This window comes from Cajanus cajan, chromosome 10 (assembly GCF_000230855.2).
Source record: "Cajanus cajan strain Asha chromosome 10, NIPB_CcT2T_4, whole genome shotgun sequence".
NCBI classification, from domain to species: Eukaryota; Viridiplantae; Streptophyta; class Magnoliopsida; order Fabales; family Fabaceae; genus Cajanus; species Cajanus cajan.
The window spans coordinates 25,498,831-25,519,955 of NC_138526.1; the positions used below are offsets into that span (position 1 = coordinate 25,498,831).

The 21,125-nt window shown below is 36.4% G+C and overlaps 1 protein-coding gene across 1 annotated transcript; it reads left to right on the top strand.

The window, feature by feature from the left end:
* The first annotated feature begins 8,662 nt into the window (after positions 1–8,662).
* Positions 8,663–12,641, top strand: LOC109806608 (aspartic proteinase CDR1). The gene is made up of 2 exons (XM_020369065.3): positions 8,663–9,404; positions 11,783–12,641. Exons 1-2 carry the CDS (start codon positions 8,825–8,827, stop codon positions 12,517–12,519), a joined length of 1,317 nt encoding a protein of 438 aa, XP_020224654.2. The 5' UTR covers positions 8,663–8,824; the 3' UTR covers positions 12,520–12,641.
* Positions 12,642–21,125: the final 8,484 nt, after the last annotated feature.

Here is a 21,125-nt window from a genome sequence, read left to right on the forward strand (position 1 = left end):
GGAGGAATTGTATTCTTTAAATACACAGCAACATACAAACTTGTTATGCGTTATTGAATACATCTTCAGCCAGCACAGGGCAATTGGTTCTATTATGCCCTTCACGCCTACAATGTCCACATCGTTGCCTCCTTTGAGATTCAGTCCAATCCATTTCATTTCTAATGCGCGTGGATTTTGGGCGTCCCTTTGTACGTATCATTGTCTCATCTGGAACTATACGAGGTTCATTAGTAGGTTGAATATTTTCTTCACTTCCAAGTGGGAACCATTGACCTGAATATGCCGCTTTGATGTATTCGTTAGTGTATGCGGCATCAACAAAAGTTAATGGATCTATACGAACGTGTGCACAGGCTGCTATTGCATGTGAACATGGATATCTATACGCCTGAAAAGCACCACACTCACATTTTCTTTCATTTAGAAAAACATTGAAAACCTTCCCACCTCGTTGTGTGACTGCATTGAAGATTTCTTCAACTTCAAATCTTGTAGACTCATAATCATACCTGCGAACGAAATGAGAGGTTGCTTCTTGTTGATTTGTTTCCATAGCATCCATTAACTTCTGACAGTAACGTTTACCCAGAGCAAGTTCAGCGTTTGCCTGACCTAACCTTTGAATAAAATACTCTACCAACCTAGCATACGTGCATTTAACTAGCGCAGTTATAGGCAAGTTTCGTGCACCCTTAAGGACTTTGTTGACTGCCTCGGACAAATTTGTTGTCATGTGTCCATATCGACGTCCTTCTTCGTCGTGTGCGATTGCCCATTTTTCAAGGGAAATGCCATCAATCCAACGACAAATTTCAGGGCTGGCCTCACGGAACCTTTCCAACCTTCTTTCAAATCTATGCTTGTTGGTTGTGTAACCTGCCATATAAGAAGTTTATGTATTAATATTTATAAAATTAAAGTAAACATTACACCATATAAAAAATAATAAAGCGTTTAGTACCTATGTTAATCAATTCTTCTTTAAGTTTAGTATTCTTGAATCGGTGGTTGAAGTTGCTAGCGATGTGTCGAATGCAATATACATGATATGCTTGAGGTGGTTGCCACCCTTGGGCATTTGCCACTGCTGACTTTATGCTTTGGTGTCGATCACTTATTAAACAAATACCTTGTTTTCTCGTAACATACCGACGAATGTTAGACAAAAACCATGACCAATCGCTTAGTGTTTCTCATTCTACTATTGCAAATGCAAGTGGTAACACACGAGCATTTCCATCTTGTGTCGTAGCAATTAGTAGCGTGCCTCGGTACTTTCCATACAAAAATGTCCCATCTATTTGTATAATGGGTTTAGTGTAGTTGAAGGCATCACATGCTGGTTTAAATGTCCAAAAGACTCGACAAAATTGACGGAAATTTGGATCCACTATATTGTTTGACACGTACTCAGTGGTTTAAAGTTTATACACAGACCCAGGACAAAATTCAACCATCCTGTCCAACCACCTTGGTAGAAGATCATATGAGTCACTCCAGTCACCATAAACCCTCTCAATTGCCTTTTGTTTGGCTTTCCATGCCTTCCGATACGACACCTTATAGTTGAATTGTCCACTAATTCTTTCTTGAATTAGAGAAATCGAAATGGAAGCATCTTCCCTAACCATACCTACAAATAAATGCTAACCATGTTAGAAAAAGTCATATGATAAGTTTTAACTCCATAGTTAAATATGCACTAACCTAATATAAAATAACATATGAACTCAGAGTCCAATTTGTTGTGATCTTGAGATAGCATGGGGTTAATACATGTGTGTGTCCCGCCCCATTTCTTGATGACCCATTTGTTGTTCAATTTACTAGACATAATTGCCCTTAGTTTCCAAGGACAACCTTCATTGCTATTAGGGCATTTGACAGAGAAAACCTTTTGGCCAGACTCAACAACAACAAAAGTTTGATGTGCATTCATAGAATAATGTTTAACAGCCATCTGTACATCATTTTTTGTGTGAAAACGAAGGCCGATATATAGCTCGTCGCCAACTCTCCAAGAATTAGGGACATCTAAACCACGATACCAACTCTCTTGATCTGGATGATTCCAGTCAATATAACTGTAATGTGGAGTTTCTGTCCAAAATGGATTATTTGAAGGTCCTACATGGGAAAAAAATGTTAACTCAATATCCATAATATTTATCAAACTAATAGAACTTGAAATAAACCTGATTCAGTTGGCTGGGGAGGTTCAACTTCATATGGTGATTGCATGCTGACATTGTTGTTTGCATTAACATCTTCTTCATCCTCTGTATCAGATGAATTCAAATCGTCGGCTTCATCACCTTGTCCCAGATTGATATCATCGTCACTCAAGTTTGTCTCAAAATCAATGTTTGAGTCAGGATGATTTATTGGTGGTGAGATTGGAACATTTCTGGGTTGTAAATTAGGGATGTTAGTTACCGGATAAGATGTTGTTTGTTCAAATTCATGATGACTAGTGGTTGCCTGAGTTTCATTAACATGAATTGAAGATGACACAACCACATCTACATGAACATACAATTCAATCGTATTCATTTTATATTGTCTCTCAAAGCTATCAAACATACACTCAAGATCTTCATCATCACATACATCAACACTTTCATATGATACAGGATCAAGACAACGTAAATATCTACATTGTATGTTGGAGATAATTTGATTAGCATTAAGATGTAACTTTCCATGAATTTTATTCTTTAAATATTCAACATCAATACCACGACTAATACGTATTGTTTTATGACGTACTACCCACAAATGAACAACCCTCAGCAGTTTGGTTAATTGTACCATTGTAATACACTACACAAATGAAAGACATGATTTAAACGAAATTTAACAGATACTAAATAACAAACACAGCAGCTATGCAACAAATCAGATAACAAAACAAACTAAAGCCAAAAAAGTTGGATGGTGAAATATTTTCAATGGCATTCGTATATTTATAGACTCATGAACAGTGCATTTGTCTACAAAATACATGATCTACACCGTTGATTATGTGGGTGCGATCAGGGCCGTTCGTTTCCCCTGCTACAAGGAGACAACACATCTGATCGGTGAACAGTGACGTATTTAAATTCGAGATGATCTACACCGTTGATTCTGTCAGTGCGATCAGGGCCGTTCGTTTCCCTGCTACTAGGAGACAACACATCTGACCTATGAACAGTGACGGATTTAAATTCGAGATGATCTACAGCGTTGATTCTGTCGATGCGATCAGGGTCGTTCGTTTGCCCTTCTACTACGAGACAACACATCTGACCCATGAACAGTGATGGATTTAAATTCGAGATGATCTACACCGTTGATTCTGTCGGTGCGATCAGGGCCGTTCGTTTCCCCTGCTACTAGGAGACAACACATCTGACCCATGAACAGTGACGAATTTAAAATCAAGATGATCTACACCGTTTAATCTGTCGGTGCGATCAGGACCGTCCGTTTCCCCTGCTACTAGGAGACAACACATCTAACCCATGAACAGTGACAGATTTAAAAAATACATGATCTACACCGTTCATTCTGTCGGTGCGATCAGGGCCGTTCGTTTCCCATGCTACTAGGAGACAACACATCTGACCCATGAACAGTGACGTATTTAAAATCGATATGATCTACACCGTTTAATCTGTCGGTGCGATCAGGGCCGTCCGTTTCCCCTGCTACTAGGAGACAACACATCTGACCCATGAACAGTTACAGATTTAAAAAATACATGATCTAGACCGTTGATTCTGTCGGTGCGATCAGGGCCGTTCGTTTCCCCTACTACTAGGAGACAACACATCTGACCCATGAACAGTGACGGATTTAATTTCGAGATGATCTACACCATTGATTCTATCGGTGCGATCAGGGCCGTCCGTTTCCCCTGCTACTAGGAGACAACACATCTCACCCATGAACAGTTACAGATTTAAAAAATGCATGATCTAGACCGTTGATTCTGTCGGTGCGATCAGGGCCGTTCGTTTCCCCTGCTACTAGGAGACAACACATCTGACCCATGAACAGTGACGGATTTAATTTCGAGATGATCTACACCGTTGATTCTGTCGGTGCGATCAGGGCCGTCCGTTTCCCCTGCTACTACGAGACAACACATCTGACCCATGAACAGTGATAGATTTTAAAAATACATGTTCTACACCGTTGATTCTGTCGGTGCGATCAGGGCCGTTCGTTTCCCCTGTTACTAGGAGACAACAAATCTGACCAATGAACACTGGTCGATTTAAATTTGAGATGATCTACATCGTCGATTCTGTCATTGCAATCACGGAAATTCATTTAACCTACTTTATACTTTACATTTTCAAATTTTATTTTTCATTGTAACCAATATATTATCACATTTGTTAATCACAAACGTAAATATTATTAATACTTCAACACTTTACTACTACATTCAAATTAAGACAATACTTTTAAACTTCAACAAACACTTAAATATTGTTTAACAACAACGACAACAATAACATGAAGTTAACAAAGTAAACACTGATTGTTTACAAAATAAACAACGATACAAACAAGAAAACATTGACTCCACACTTATACGGTAACCTACATGAAGTTTAGTTGTCTTTCAAATGAATTGACCATGTTCCTCATCTGCAATTGTGGAGGCTCAAGATCTTCTAAAGTAACAAACAAATTCAGTAGTAATTCATTCGGGTCTTCTGCAAATTTTTGAAACATGAATGCCACATCTTCATCACAGGTTAAAGGATATGGAGTATATTGCTTTCCTCCATCTTCATATCTAACTAGACAACGATAATGAACTTGACTTATGCGTTTGCTATCCTCTTTCATCAACCTCCTATGTACCTCATTCAACAAATCAACAAGTGTCATGTCTTTGTTAAGTTTGATAACTCTCCCACTAGATGGCATTTGTATGGCATAATCAAGACCTTACTGAGTTTGAAATATCTGAACATTTTGAAACACAAGAGCAAACACTGTTGCTGAACCCATTCTTCGAACTCACTACTACAATATTTCTATCTTAAGTTGAAGAGAAAGTGTCTGAACATAAAACACACACACACACACACTTATATTTATAGGCAGATGGACCCTAACTAAAATAATAAAATAATATGAAATGCATAATTTAACAATTTTTTTTCATTACAAAATTATAAAACAACAACAACAAATACATATAACTAAAGTGCACAATAAATATTTAATAAATAAATTTTTTTTCACGAATATTTAATAACAATATTATCCAAATTTAAATATTACAATTCACAATAAAATTTACATTACAACCATTCGAATTAACAATAAACCTAAAACTAAATTACAAATAGTTTTTCTCATCAAATCAGATATCCTTCGGAATAACCTGAAAAAATTTTAACATACATTTGTTAAACAATATTACTTACAAAATAAATTTTATTTAACTAATACTACTCACCCGTTTTATATTATTTTTAGTTATATTGAGGAAGTAAGGATCACGGAAACGCCTGGGGGCAAACACGACAACCTAAACAAAAAACAAACAAATTCAATTCAACACATAAATAACATATAATTTCATTTTATACAACAAATTTTACCTGTTTCAGAATTAACACACACCCCACAACAATGTCTTCCTCATATTGTCGGTGTTGCTTAACTTTGTAACGTAAGCTTGCACCAATCGCTGCAGTTGGGTCCTGAAATAAATATTTACAATTAATTACAAAACATTTTCTTTTAATGTATAACAAATTCACTAACCATACCTTTAAATTAATAGTATAATTTCCCTGTCCAGTTGGGGTCATAGACTCCACAAAAGCAACAACTGTTGGGACTCTTTGTAAATTGTGGTCGATATTAATCAATGGAGTCACTTCAGGTAGACCTATTGTTAAAAAAATACAAATTATAGTTAACATTATTTGCATTATTAAATTTACACACATCAAACTTAATATGCTAAACAAACCTCTAGATTTCACATAATGCATAGCATAGCGCCACGGGTTAGAGTTGAACACCAACATCGCAGGTCCATTAAGATCAGCCAAAAACTCTTGTGTTGGCAACGGATTTTCAGCTTCCCTGTTCCTCATTGTAGCTTGGACCAAACCAGCTGGTCCAAGAATAACACGGCCAATGTCACGTGTACTCGATGTCTCTTCGTCATCATCCCCAAGTTTTGGTGTAGGGGGTGACAACGGAGACAATGGCTCCTGTTCTCGAGCCTCTTCAGCCTGTCTTGCTGCCATTGCACTTCTCATTGACGCAAAAAAAATTTCATCTGTCCATACTTCATTTGATGGAACAATGTCTACTTCTTCATCACTATCAGGTACGTAATCAATACCTCTACGAGACATTCCTAATCAAATACAAATCAAATTAAATATTTCATTCATATTGTGTCTCAAATTTTTAAATTTCAAATATTCAGTATAATATCACAACTTTTAACAATGCAATAAATACATATATTCAATTATAAAAATCAAATTAAATAGCTTTTTCATTTAAAAAAATTTTAATTGGGCAACTGGAACGGCCCGTTCTAATTTCAGAACGGGTCGTTCTCATTGTAACAAATGTGTTTGTTCTGTTAACCCAGAACGGGCCGTTCTGAATTTCAGAACGGCCCATTCTGAATTCATAACGGCCCGTTCTCAGGGAACTAATCACAGGTAAATTTTTCATTCAGAACGCCCTGTTCTAAAAAGAGAACGGGCCGTTCCAAACCAAATCTTACCAACCTTTCTTTAAAAACAGGAACGGCCCGTTCTGAATACGTGCTTTCTCAGAACAGCCCGTTCCAGGTGTTTCATTCTCGTTTTCAACTTCAAACTAAAAAAAAAATTATCTTTTAATTTTTATACCACTCTACTATACAAACCTAACAATGATACATACATAGAACATAAAATTTAAAATTTAAATTTACAAATATTTAAAAACCCTTACTTACTTGAAGCACCTGGACCACCAAACAAAAAATACGTTGGACCACAAACCGAACAAATGAATCTTGTGCAACCCAATACATTTAACTAATTTGATAGCGCCTGGCCCTCAGGCGTTTTTGTAAATCTGTACTGATGTGTGTACAAGGCGCCCAGGGGGCATTTTCTCACCCACACATGGCAAAACGCCTGGGGGGGAGGCGCTTTCAGTGTGTGCCACATCAGCACACTTGGCGCCTGGGGGTGGGGCGCCATCAACAATCTTCTGCCACGTGTACAACACGCCTCCCCCCAGCGTTTTCTTTTGACCGTGCCACATCAGCTTACATGGCGCCTGGGGGGAGGCGTTTTCTAAAAAACGCCCACCCCCAGGCATTTTCAGTGCCACGTGTGTGCTGACTTGTCCAAAATCACCTATTTCGGTAATTAGTTTTTTTTTAATTTATTTCGTGTATTTTTAATTTTTTTTAATTTACTGAGGTCAAAAAGCCCACACACACACACACACACACACACACACACACACACACACACACACACACACACACACACACACACACACACACACACACACACACACACACACACACACACACACACACACACACACACACACACACACACACACACACACACACACACACACACACACACACACACACACACACACACACACACACACACACACACACACACACACACACACACACACACACACACACACACACACACACACACACACACACACACACACACACACACACACACACACACACACACACACACACACACACACACACACACACACACACACACACACACACACACACACACACACACACACACACACACACACACACACACACACACACACACACACACACACACACACACACACACACACACACACACACACACACACACACACACACACACACACACACACACACACACACATATATATATATATATATATAATCGTATACACACACATATATATATATATATATATATATAATCGTATAATTATCACAAATAACACACATACTCTCACTACAATTTACCAACTTTAACGTCTACTTAGCCTATTTATATAATTTTTTTAAAAAAACAGTACTTTTGTCTACTTAGCCTATTTATATAATTTTTTTAAAAAAACAGTACTTTTGATTTTTATAATCATGTTATTGTATTTTTTTTTAATAATTTAAGTGTTTTTTTTTTCAATTTTTTAACTTGGTTTTCACACTTCTTATTTTTAAAAGAATTATTTTCTTTATTTTAAAACAAAATACCTGTTTAATTATTTTAAAAAAATATTTGAAAAACTTTTATTTTAGTAAAAATATTTTTTTTAGCTCGTATAATTTTACTTATTTTATCATTTTTTATTCCCTATAGTTAAAATAGACTTTTACAGTGTTTCTATTTATCTTTTACAATTCTTTTTAGTTCTTATAATGTAAGATAAAAATTTTAACTTCTTATACTTACAATCAATACAAAACAAAGAATATTACAAAAAAAAATTAACAATAGGAACTAAAAGGATTACAAAATTAAAAATATAAGAACTAAAAAAATATTTTTTAAATTAAAAAGATTAAAAATATTCTTTTAAAATATGAACTAAAAAAACTTATTTTAAATTATAAAAAATAAAAAATAAAATAAATAAAATTATAAGAAATAAAAAAATATTTTAACCTTCTTTTTATACTTAAACAAACAGACCAATTATCTCTATTTATTTAAAGAATATATACAAAGGCACTTCCCTTACTTTATATATATATATAATACTACACATAACATCTTATTCAACATTTCAACCAACTCACAACATGGCTTCTCATCCCAATACCCTCTTTGTTTTCTTGACACTCACATTAGCAACTCTTTGTTTCTCTCATACACCTAAAGGTGGGTTCAGTGTGCAACTCATTCACAGAGACTCTCCAAACTCTCCATTCTACAACCCCTCCGAAACCCCTTTCCAACAACTTCACAACGCTTTTCACCGTTCCATCAACCGCGTGAACCATTTCTACTCAAAATCAAAGGCTTCACGAAAGCCACCACAGTCTGTGATATCACTCAGCCATGGAGAGTACCTCATGAAGTACTCCATCGGAACGCCGCCGTTTGAGGTGATGGGCATTGCCGACACGGGGAGTGACCTTGTTTGGTTGCAATGCAAGCCTTGCAAAAAGTGTTACAACCAAACGACTCCCTTGTTTGACTCGGCCAAATCCTCGTCTTACAAGTCCGTTTCTTGTAATTCCTCGTTGTGTCGATCACTGAAGGAAACCATTTGCCAACACAATGGAGATCCCAGGTGCAAGTACGATGTTGAATACGGTGATAGATCATATTCACGAGGAAATATTGCGTTTGAAACACTCACGTTGGGTTCTACTAGAGGTTGGGAATATTTTACCTTTCTTTCTCTTTTAATTATTGTCTTTAGGAGTTGATATTCTCATAATATGTTTTTTTTACAAGTGATATATATATATATATATATATACATGTTTAAGAATTCTCAAATGGGCAATTCTTAAAAACATGTTAGAAATTGAGTGAGTCGTCTCTGTCAAATACGACTTTTAACACAAGCACAATATCAACTTAAAAATTACAAGTGAAGCACTTCGTTGTTTTAAAAAAAGGAATTACATAAAATATTATTTTAACGTAAAGTGAAAAGTAAAAACCAAAAGAAAAAGGTAAGTCATACCCATTGCTACTTTTATAAAAGAAATATAATAAAAAATGTTTCTTCAACTAACACATTCATTTAACAAAGAAAAAGAAAAACAAAGGTAAAACCATATTTGTAAAACTAATACAACTGCCAATTGAAAGTCGCGGATTTCGATTTCTTTTTAAATCTATCAATTTTGAAAATTAAAAAAAAAAAAATTACAGCATAGTGATTAAAACAAATCCAATAATATTTAAAGGTGTCATTTATTTAATTCCTACCATTTTTTTATTAATATATAATGAAAACAACACAATTTTAATAAAATAATCTTGCTCTCTTAATAAATATATTATTTTTAATTGTGTTAATTAAAAAAATTATGAAAGCTAAACTAGGTAGAATATTAATATTACATTGACAACTGATAATATCAATAATTTTAGAAATTTTGTAAATGTTGAAACGACAATCAGTTTGAGAATGGAGTTAATTTTTATAACCTTTAAAACTATTTATTTAATCAATGTTAATTAATATTATTTGGTTTTTTATTGCAGCATTAATATTATTTTCTTTAAAAACATTAAATGTTTCATACTCCTATTTAATTATTATTTAATGTTTATTAATGCTTTCAATTTGTTAATTAATGTCTCACGGAGTCAAAATTTTCAAATGGCTTCATTTATTAAATACCTTTATGGATTTTTTTGTTCATAATTATTTTCTTTTAGTTTTGACTCATACCAAGAGTTTCCTTACCAGTTCTGTTTACCGGAAATCAAAGTTATTATAAAAGATCATTATTCACTGCGTTAAAGATAATGTATGCGACAATTTCATAATTATATTTTTTTTCTCAATTTTTATTTGTTAATTACTCCCTCCATTCTAAAATAATATAATCACTATAAAAAATTGTCTTATAGTGACTTATACCCTAAAATGGTATAATATTTGTCATTAAAATTACTTATACCTTTACTGTATATAAATACAATATATGTTAGTATATTGTTAAAAAGTGTAAGTATAAACTATGATGATATACAATATATGCTATTAAACTTTATTCAAAATTAACTTTAAAATTTTATGAAAATATATGTCATATAGATTTATACTTACATATATTAATCTATATAATGATATTTTTTGTATGTCAATATATGTGATATTATTTTGTAATGAATTCAAGATTTTTACATACAAATTAAGAATAATGATAAATATATAATTTATTTTATACATTTTTACTAAAATAATCTAACGCTCTCAATAAATGTATTAATTTTAATTGTGTTATTTATAAAAATTATGGGTGTCAAATTAGGGGAAAAATTAATATTACATTGAAAACTAAAAATATTAATCATTTTTTAGATGCATTAAACTATTAATTGAAAATCATAATTATGCATTAAGTATTAAGATAACAAAATATATTGACCTAGTGATTATAAAGTTTGTCTTAAGATATGAAGAATTGACTTGATGGTCGTAAGTTTGATTTTCACGATATTTGATTAGCAAAAATCATATCCTCATAAATATATATTAATCATTAATTATTAATTTTTAAACATTAAAAAAATATTATTCATATACAAAAATAAACTATTAAATATATATTTTTATAATTTTTTAAAAATTCTTTAATAACGTCTATCAACTTCATTTATTTGTTGGCTAGTATTCCTCTTGTCCCACATAGATTCCTGTTTAAGCTTTTAGAAAGTGATCAATGTCATTTTTCAATATAATATTCATTATTTTTTTCTTTAAATTATTTTCATATAAATTATTCAATCATCACAAATAAAAGTAATATATTTATTGAAAGAGTGATACTATTTCAATAAAATTATATAAAAATTTGATATACTTATTGTTGCTCTTAATCTATATATACAATCCTTAAAGTCTTAAACTATATCATTGTGATAAAAGGGAGCATTAAATTTTATTATTATTATTATTATTATTATTATTTTGCTTATGCTTCATTTTAGGATACCCGATTGCATTTCCCAACCTCATTTATTTAATGGCTGTTAATTTATTTTTTTTGTTTATATTTCTTTTTAATTAGGTTCCTCTGTTGCATTTCCCAAGATTGCAATTGGCTGTGGGTTCACAAATGGTGGTAAATTTGACCCTAAAGGCTCTGGTATTGTTGGGCTAGGAGGTGGTGGTATCTCACTTATGACCCAAATAGGTCATTCAGTTGATTTCAAATTCTCCTATTGCTTGGTACCATCCTTTGAATCCAAAGGCGCAAGTAAGATAAATTTTGGAGAAAAAGCTGTGGTGGCTGGTTCTGGAACAGTCACTACTCCAATTATACGTGGATCCGTTGACACATATTATTACCTTAAATTGGAGGGAATGAGTGTTGGGTCCAAAAGAATAGAGCTCATAGATAATTCAACCTCAAATGATGCTAAGGGTAACATCATAATCGATTCAGGAACCACATTGACGTTTTTGCCAAAAAAATTTTACGCCAAACTAGAGTCAGAAGTACCAGCACAGATAAAAATGGAACGTGATCATAGCCCAGAACAATTTTTAAGCCTTTGTTACAAGATTCCATCAAATGAAACATTTGAAGCCCCACTTGTTACAGCACATTTTTCTGGCGCCGACGTTGTGTTGAACTCTTTAAACACTTTTGTTAGTGTCTCTGATAATGAAACATGTTTTGCTTTCGCCCCAGTGATAGCCGATTCCATCTTCGGAAACATAGCACAAACGAACCACATGGTTGGATTTGATTTGCTCAAGAAGACTGTGTCCTTTAAGCCCACTGATTGTACTAAGATGTAATGTTGTCTAATAGTGTGTGCATGTGCATTTCGAATGCAGTGTTTGTATAGTGAAAGAAAGTACTATATTTCTATACTGGCAGAATATTATGAATAAAACATCTGGTTTGTAAACTTTATAAACCCTAATAGACTCCATAACTTGGTATAAGTACTAACATTAGAAAGAGAAATTTGAAACTTTTCGACATAATTACACACAAAGGTTAAGTCAAGAAGTCCTCGATTCATTACAAAGACCTGTATTATTTGATATTACAAATATTAACACTAATGAATCCTCTCATATACTTGTTAATTTGTGGGTCTAAATCCATTACGATTAATATAAATAAAGACAATTAAGAATAAAAAGGTACGTTCTCATAATTGTCAATATTGATTAATATTGATATCTCCATTTCCAAAAATTGATTTGAACATTAGAATATTTTCTTTTTTTGCAAGTTGTTCCTGTGTTAGGATACACACTTTACATGTCCTTTGCTCGATCCCAAAAAGAAGACTAGTTAGGTCGGCTAGGTCGGCACGTTTTGGCTTTGTCTGCTCTAGGGGGAGTGTTCTCCCTTTTCGGCATTGCAAGGATCTCCGAGGCGAGGGCCTGCTCCATTACCTTGGCTCTACTCGCGTTGAGGGGGGTATACGCTATGTAGCGTGGTCCTCTTGGAGGACGAGTATTTGAGGGCTCGGCATTCGTCTTCCTTGTCGGCTCTCGACCAGATTCTTTTCAGCTGTAACCCTCTTCGGCCCTAGCCTGATTTCTTGTCTCCGCCAGCTCCTCCATTTGCATATACTTCTCGGCTCAGCGTCGGAGATCATTCATATCACCGGGCAGTTTCTTACACAAGCTGTTGACGAAAGGCCCCGGCCTCAGGGCGGTGCTCAACCGGTCCAGTGCCACGACCGGGTTGAGATTACTGATTTCCATGGCAATCTTGTTGAATCGGTCCATGAAGCTTCTCAAGCTTTATTTTTTCTCTTGGCGAACCCCGCCAGTGCTAACGAGGTCGTCTTGTACGGTTTGCTCGTCGCGAACTGCAGCGTAAATTGGGACGACTACTCATTAAACGAATCGATGGAAGAACTCGGTAATCGCGTGAACCAACTCAGAGCCCTCCCTTTCAACGATGTGGGGAATATCCGGCCAAGGCCGAGTCATCTTGAGTAGAGAGGGTCGCTTGTGTCAGGAAAACGTTCAAGTGCTCCTCGGGGTTGGTAAACCCATCGCACTTCTCGATTGGAAGGCTCTTCTAATGGTCTAACAGGGTTGCCTCCATTATCCTTCGAGAGAAAGGGTGTCTTAGGGAGTGAGTGGTGGTGTCGGCCTTGTTGCCTATCAAAGAGGTAACTGATGTTCGGGTGACTTGGTCGGTGGGGGCATGATAGGCTGACTCCTCTAGGAGTGTGGGAGTGGATGGCACGTAGGTTTGGTTCAGACTTCGGAGCTCGACGTTCTGTCAACGCAGTTCAGCCAACTCCCTAGCATCGGCTTCTCTCTGTCTACGTATTGTTGCCATATCCTCGCGCAACGCGCGGAATTCATTGTGGAGGCCGGGCTGGGCTGGGCTCGGTCGGCGTCCGACCGGACCTCTTGTATCACAGGCTCCGATTGTGTCTGAGGCATTCCGTACAGGTATCGTTCTTGGCCGGTCATGACAGGATTGTTCTCGGGGTTAGAGATCGGTTGAGTCGATGTCGAAGGTCCTTTGCGTGTTACTACTATATCTCGGTCTCAGTCGTATTTAAAAAGGGGCTGAAAACGTCTCTTCGGCCCCACGGTGGGCGCCAAATGTTCCTGTGTTAGGATACACACTTTACTTGTCCTTCTGTTGCGGGTCGGGTCTTGGGTCTAGGTCTTCTCATTCCTTTCCGAGCAGTCCGAAGTGAGAGGGGGGAGTACCTGCAAAGACATTCCAACGCTCAAGTAAGTGCTCGGCATAATAAATGCAGTAGTTGAAAGTTGGTTACATACCTCGTTGATGTCCTATTTATAGTGACTCTTATTGGGCCGTGATTAAGGACTGGGCCCCGAAAAATTAGGGGACTAAACCGGTACATTACATTAATTAATGTCTCCTTAATTGCCCTAACATAAATTCGCCACTCGGCCGAGCACACCGACATGTTCGGTTCAGGTAGCGAGTGGTCGGTAGTCTCGGGATAATTAATTGGGTCGGTCGGGTCGGTTGGGTCGGGAATTCAGGTATTCGGCCTAGTCGGCTACCATCCTATATACAAGTATCTTATTTTTCCCTTGGTCAAGGAGATGGAAGATGAAGACATGAGAGAAGCAACAAATTTACCGAAATATCCTAGGTCAGGTACAATTTCAATAATAGAATTTAATTAATTATAAGCTTAATTGGTCGACTCTAAATATTTTGATGTTTTGCTTTTAATGTAATTTCTCTAATCAATAATCATAGAATGACGACTTTGTGCTGAAAGAAACTATGCAATGGTTAATTAATTTTATGAGAAATTTGGAAATAAAAAGGACGATCGACCCAAAACGTAGTTGTATCGGATATATACGTTGAATAGCTACTAGCTACCCGACTGTTATATTCCGGATAAGGCCAAATTGCTATTTGACCATTGTGAGCTGGATGCCACCATAATTTGGCATGGTCAGATTTCTTGTGCCCATCAAAACCAGTTAAAACTAACACGTAGCACGTAAGAACTTTGTCATAATAAATATCGTGTTTAAAAAAATTAAATTTTAAAATAAATCTCATATTAATTTTTTATTGAAATATTAATTATTTTTATTCTCATAATATATTTTAGAAATTGATTATGGTGTTACTTTGTTAATAGGAGAGAAAATTAATCACAAAGTTATTTTTATAAAATATTATTTTCTTTCGTTGATTTATTAGTTTATTTTAATCTAAATAAAATAATATAGAATGACATTTATTATGAGATGGATGATGTAATTTTTAAAAGTTGGGTTACAATTAATGTATTTGTAATCTCTATTAAAGATTGTGCTATAATTAATGTTATTCATAATTATCTATTAATAAAGATAATGTCTTTGACAATATAAAATTAAGGAAAAGGAGCACATAAGGTACATACGCATAATAACCCTATTACATTACTTGGACTTAGATTACCTTTCGACTTGAATGATAGAGTATTTTTATATAAGTGTGTGTTTGGTTTTAATTTTGAAACTCAATTTCTTTGTCTTTCTCCACGTCCAAGTAGCAATTTAAGGAGAAGCTATTATTTTCTCCTTCCAGTCAAACGTAAAAAATCACGTTTTGACGCTGTTCCAAACACACAGTAAATATCACCCCATTGGAAGATTCGGGAGCTTAGTCAAGAGGAAGGAAGGTACTTAGTTCTTAGCAAATACTTAAAAGGCTACCAACTCACATTGAATACAATCTTAAAGTCTATTAATACAAGATCGTTTGAGGAGTTGAAGTACCAAATTTTCTACACTTTAGTTGTGTTAAAACTCCGTTAAATCATTCTTTCTATTTAATTTTGTAAAATCTTAAGTTATCATCACTGGATGAATAGTGTTGCTAAAGTTTCGGTTACTTGAAACTTCATGGAATAGTCTTTAACTTCTTCTTGCAAAATCCTTGAGAAGAATTCAAGGAGGAGATTCGGTGCCAGAAGAAGAATGCTGCTTCCAAGATGACCTAGCTTTCTCGGATTAGAAGGTTGTTCTAACTTAAAGCTACAAAGAGGAAGTTTCAAGGAAACTAAGAGAAGAAATTTTTCCTTGGTGACTTTCAGTGGGGAGAATTTAAAATTTCTAAAAAAGATTAATTCTCATTCAAATGTCAAAAGTAATGAGAGTACAGGGCCAAAGAGAATATATAGGCCTAAGAAGTATGTAGGAGAAGCTAGCCTTAACTTAAGGTTAAGATAAACTATGGTATGGTTTAAATTAACCTTAGGCACCAAATTTGAATTCAAATATTCAAATTTGGATTCGGCCATGTGCAAGTCTCATTTGCTTGTGATTTGGCCATGTGTGCCACTCCACTTGGTCGGTCACATGGTTCAAATGTCAACTAAATGCAAGCTAAATTACATGTAAATGAGATGACACATGTGCTTAATTAAAGTCTAGAAATGGCCAAAAATTACAAGGCCCAAAATCCTATGCTACTTGGCCAAAATATAAGGCCCACAAACAAAATTACAAGCCCAATATGGGCCAACCCTACTCTACATGAGCTTTAGTGCACAACCCAACTAAAGAGCGATATGGGCTTTTCTTGATTAATTATTGGCCTATTCTTCCTCCAACCTCTTGACCATGGCCCTAGTGATTGGGCCCATGAGCCTCCATCAAGTGTTCTAAGCTTATATATACTTATCCTTATCTTGGCATGTTGCAACCTTGTGAGCTAAACTTACATTCTCTCAGAGTTATATTGTAAACACCACCTTACATTTACCTTGAACCTAAAGAGACTTGTGTAAAGAATACTTAGTAAACAATAGTTTACGATTTTGGCCAACGATGACATGGAGAATATTGTGCAAGCCAAAAGTGTAACATCCCGAATTTTCTATTAATATAATAGTTAATTATTATTTATTTTTATATTTATGGAGATTATTTTCTTATAACTATTTTAATTAATTAAATAGGTTTTATAGAATATTTTAGAGGTTTCTAATAATTATGAGTATTTTAATTAAATAATAAATATTTATGAAAATTATTTTGTATAATATTTTGAATTTTAGTAACCTAAAACGGATCGTTCCCAAACTGGATCGGGTCGTTCCAAACTACTAAAAAGGCCTATAACCCTAGTTGGGAACAAGTCGTTCTAGTTTAAGAACGGGTCGTTCCAAACATGGCCATTATGAGTTAAACTCAACTTCAGAATGGGTCGTTCTGGTTTAAGAATACGTCGATCTAAATGCGAATTTAATACATGACGAATGAATCCAGAATGGACCATTCTGGATCCGAAACGGGCCGTTCTGGCCACTCTTGACGTCTATAAATAGCACACTCTAGCACTACCAAAAGCGTATTTTTCACTTCTAACTTCTTTTTCTTCTACACTCTCTGAAGACCAAGGATAACCAAGGGGAGTGAGAAACCTTGCTCTAGGTGTGGGAATGTATGTTGGGTAGTGGGATTAGCCCCCAATCCTATGTTTGTTGTATGCTTATGTATGAGGGATTTTTCCCAATTGTACCTGTTTCATTTATTGCTCTTCTTATATGTAAATAATTGTATGATTTGAGATCTCTATGGGTTCCTATGGGAAACCCTAAGAGAATGCATTGGTGATTGTAAGAGGAGATTGTTTGAATAGGTAATTATGTGAATAAATTGCATTTTTTAAATGTTTATTGTATGAATTAGAGTATTTTGTGAGTTCATGTGGGAACCCTATGAGAAACAGACAAATTCCTAATATTTTCTGTTTTACCTTCTGAGTTTTCTATTGTATTTTGTGATGTTTGTTGAGTCTAAATATGTGTTTAATTTTGAAAATAGACAAGTTTTGATATGAGTTAAAGTACTATGTGGAGACTATGTGAATATGATGAGATAATGTGAAAAGTGACTATGAGACATGAGATATGATGTTATATGATAATGAGACATGATAATGTTATACGATAATGAGACATGATAAGGTGATATGAGAATGCATAAAGTCTTGAATTACATGCATCATTTGCATAAATGTTTTAAGGGTACGATATGGAATACACTGCCAGGGAAGGCCCCCTTGTGTAAAAGCTTGAGGATTAGTCCTTGGGGATAGCTCAGTTTATAAGTCTCAGTCTCGCCCATTGTGTGCATGGGATGTATCTTGCGCAGCTTAGCTATCCCGACTAAACCCTGGTAGTGATAGCAAACTTAGGAGAAGTGATGGATGATCTTCTCCACGGATTTGCTTAGGCCGGATCTTCTTCAATGGAGGCTTGATTCTTCAACTCAAGAACACTTAGAAGCTTAAGAACTCACGGATGCACTCAACCTAGAACTAGGAGGGAAGCATCCAAACTCAAGCATCAATGGAGAGCACACTTCAAAGAGGAGGATTCTAAGGTGAAATCCTAAGGTTTTGAAGATGAACTCTAAGGGACTTTTGAGAGAGGAAACTCGGCCAATGGCTCACAAATTTCAATTATGATCAAAAGTGAATACAAAAGGTGAAAGAATGGCTTAAGTATGCACGGAATTATGACCCATAGGTGCCTAAACTAAAGCCTCACAAAATGGCGCCTAAAGTTTGAATTCAAATTTGAATTTTGAATTCAAACTTTGGTGCACATGTGTAAGTCCGAAAATTTAGGTGCCAAGGTGCATTTAGGTGTGATTTGAGAGTCATTTAGGGTTAATTTGAGTGGCACATGTTCAGCCACCCATGGTGCTAAACATGTGACTCAAATGTAACTTAAATGACTTCCAAATTAAACCTAATTTAACCTAATTAGCATACTTTAGTATTCCTTGTATTTTCCTATTCTAATGACCTAATTACATTGGTCAAACAATTACAATGGAAAGGAAAAATTACAAGAATGAAAATGAGCCCAATATTGGGTACCTGTCGCCACCGGCCCGAAACGGGCTTTCGGCATTCGCGAATGATGGTTGGACTCGTTTATTTGTTTAAAAATGTGGATTGCTAGAATGACTTATTCTCAAACTGAGACCTCGTCAAACGAGCAATTTTATTAAAAGGCTCACCAATCCATGTTAATCCCAAGCGGGACCCTCCATGGATTAGTGGTTTTCGCAAAAGGAGGGTTCATGGAGTCGCCACCAATGTTTTACTCAAAACATTGGAAAAAGGAGTTTAAGGCAATCGATTAAAAATCGACTTCGGCCATTACAACCAGAGTCGGGTAAGGGAGTCGGTTACGCGTGGGGAAGGTGTTAGCACCCCACAGCGCCCCTTTCGGGTTCCCTATGACAGATTACTTTATAAATAACAGTGTAAAATTACTAAATTACCCCTATTTATTATAAACGATTATGAACAAGATATCTACATGGCGAATAAATTAGATATGCGATGCAACAATCAGAAAGCAGTAAAAGGAAGGATTTTGAAGAAGAAACCTTTGAAGCGTGCTTTTATATATTTCGTAAAACTGGGAAGCTTTTTGGCGTTCCCTCGCTCTACAAGCCCGCTCGCTCCCTCCTATAAAATTTTGACTATGGAAATCCGGAGGATTTCCCTTCGACTAGGTTCGATCCTCAAGCAAAATGGCTCGGGGCTCAAGAACTTCGTCGGATCAACTCTCCGAGTGATTTCTAGGGCAGAACACTGCTCAAAAACCCCAGAATACTCAAGGAGAGGGTTGAAACTATGTTCAAAAGTGTGGAATGACGTCAAAATGACGCCATATTTATAGGGAACAGGCCCAATACGGGCTCTGGAATCAATACGGCCGTATTGAAATTTTTGAACTTCAATACGGCCGTATTGAGTTCAATACGGCCGTATTGAAATTCAGAAATTTCAATACGGCCGTATTGAGTTCACTGCGGCTGTATTGAAGCTTCAATACGGCCGTATTGATTTCAGTACGGCCGTATTCAAGTTTCAGAAACTTCAATACGGCCGTATTGAGTTCACTGCGGCCGTATTGAAGCTTCAATACGGCCGTATTAAGTTCAGTACGGCCGTATTGGGCTTCATTCCCTCCACTTCCTTATTTTAAGCTATTCTAAGACCTCTAGACATACAGAGAACCCTCCTAAGGCCTTCCAGGAGTCCTTCTGGCTGATCTTCCTTCAGTCTTTGAGAGTCTTCGAATCTTATTTCTGACCCGGACAATTTTAGGGGTCTACAGCTGCCCCCCCTTTACTTAGTCAAACGGCCTTTTGGTGTACCGATTGACAAGTAAAGGAGTTGACCCAATTGTCCGGGTAATGTGCCAACCTTCTGACTTGTAGCGTCTTCTGGTGGAAAATTGTTGAGTAGCCTCTCCAGGTTGAGTATTAGTCGTCGCCTCTCCAGGCTCATTGCATACCTCCGTGTTCCTTGACAACCTCGGGGTAGCTGAGTACCGCCTCTCCAGGCTAATACCTCCGTGTTCCTTGACAACCTCGGGGTAGTTGAGTACCGCCTCTCCAGGCTAATACCTCCGTGTTCCTTGACAACCTCGGGGTAGTTGCATACCTCCGTGTTCCTTGACAACCTCGGGGTAGCTGAGTACCGCCTCTCCAGGCTAATACCTCCGTGTTCCTTGACAACCTCGGGGTAGTTGAGTACCGCCTCTCCAGGCTAATACCTCCGTGTTCCTTGACAACCTCGGGGTAGTTGCATACCTCCGTGTTCCTTGACAACCTCGGGGTAGCTGAGTATTGCCTCTTTAGGCTAATACCTCCGTGTTCTTTGACAACCTCGGGGTAGTTGCATACCTCCGTGTTCCTTGACAACCTCGGGGTAGCTGAGTATTGCCTCTCCAGGCTAATACCTCCGTGTTCCTTGACAACCTCGGGGTAGTTGCATACCTCCGTGTTCCTTGACAACCTCGGGGTAGCTGAGTATTGCCTCTCCAGGCTAATACCTCCGTGTTCCTTGACAACCTCGGGGTAGTTGCATACCTCCGTGTTCCTTGACAACCTCGGGGTAGCTG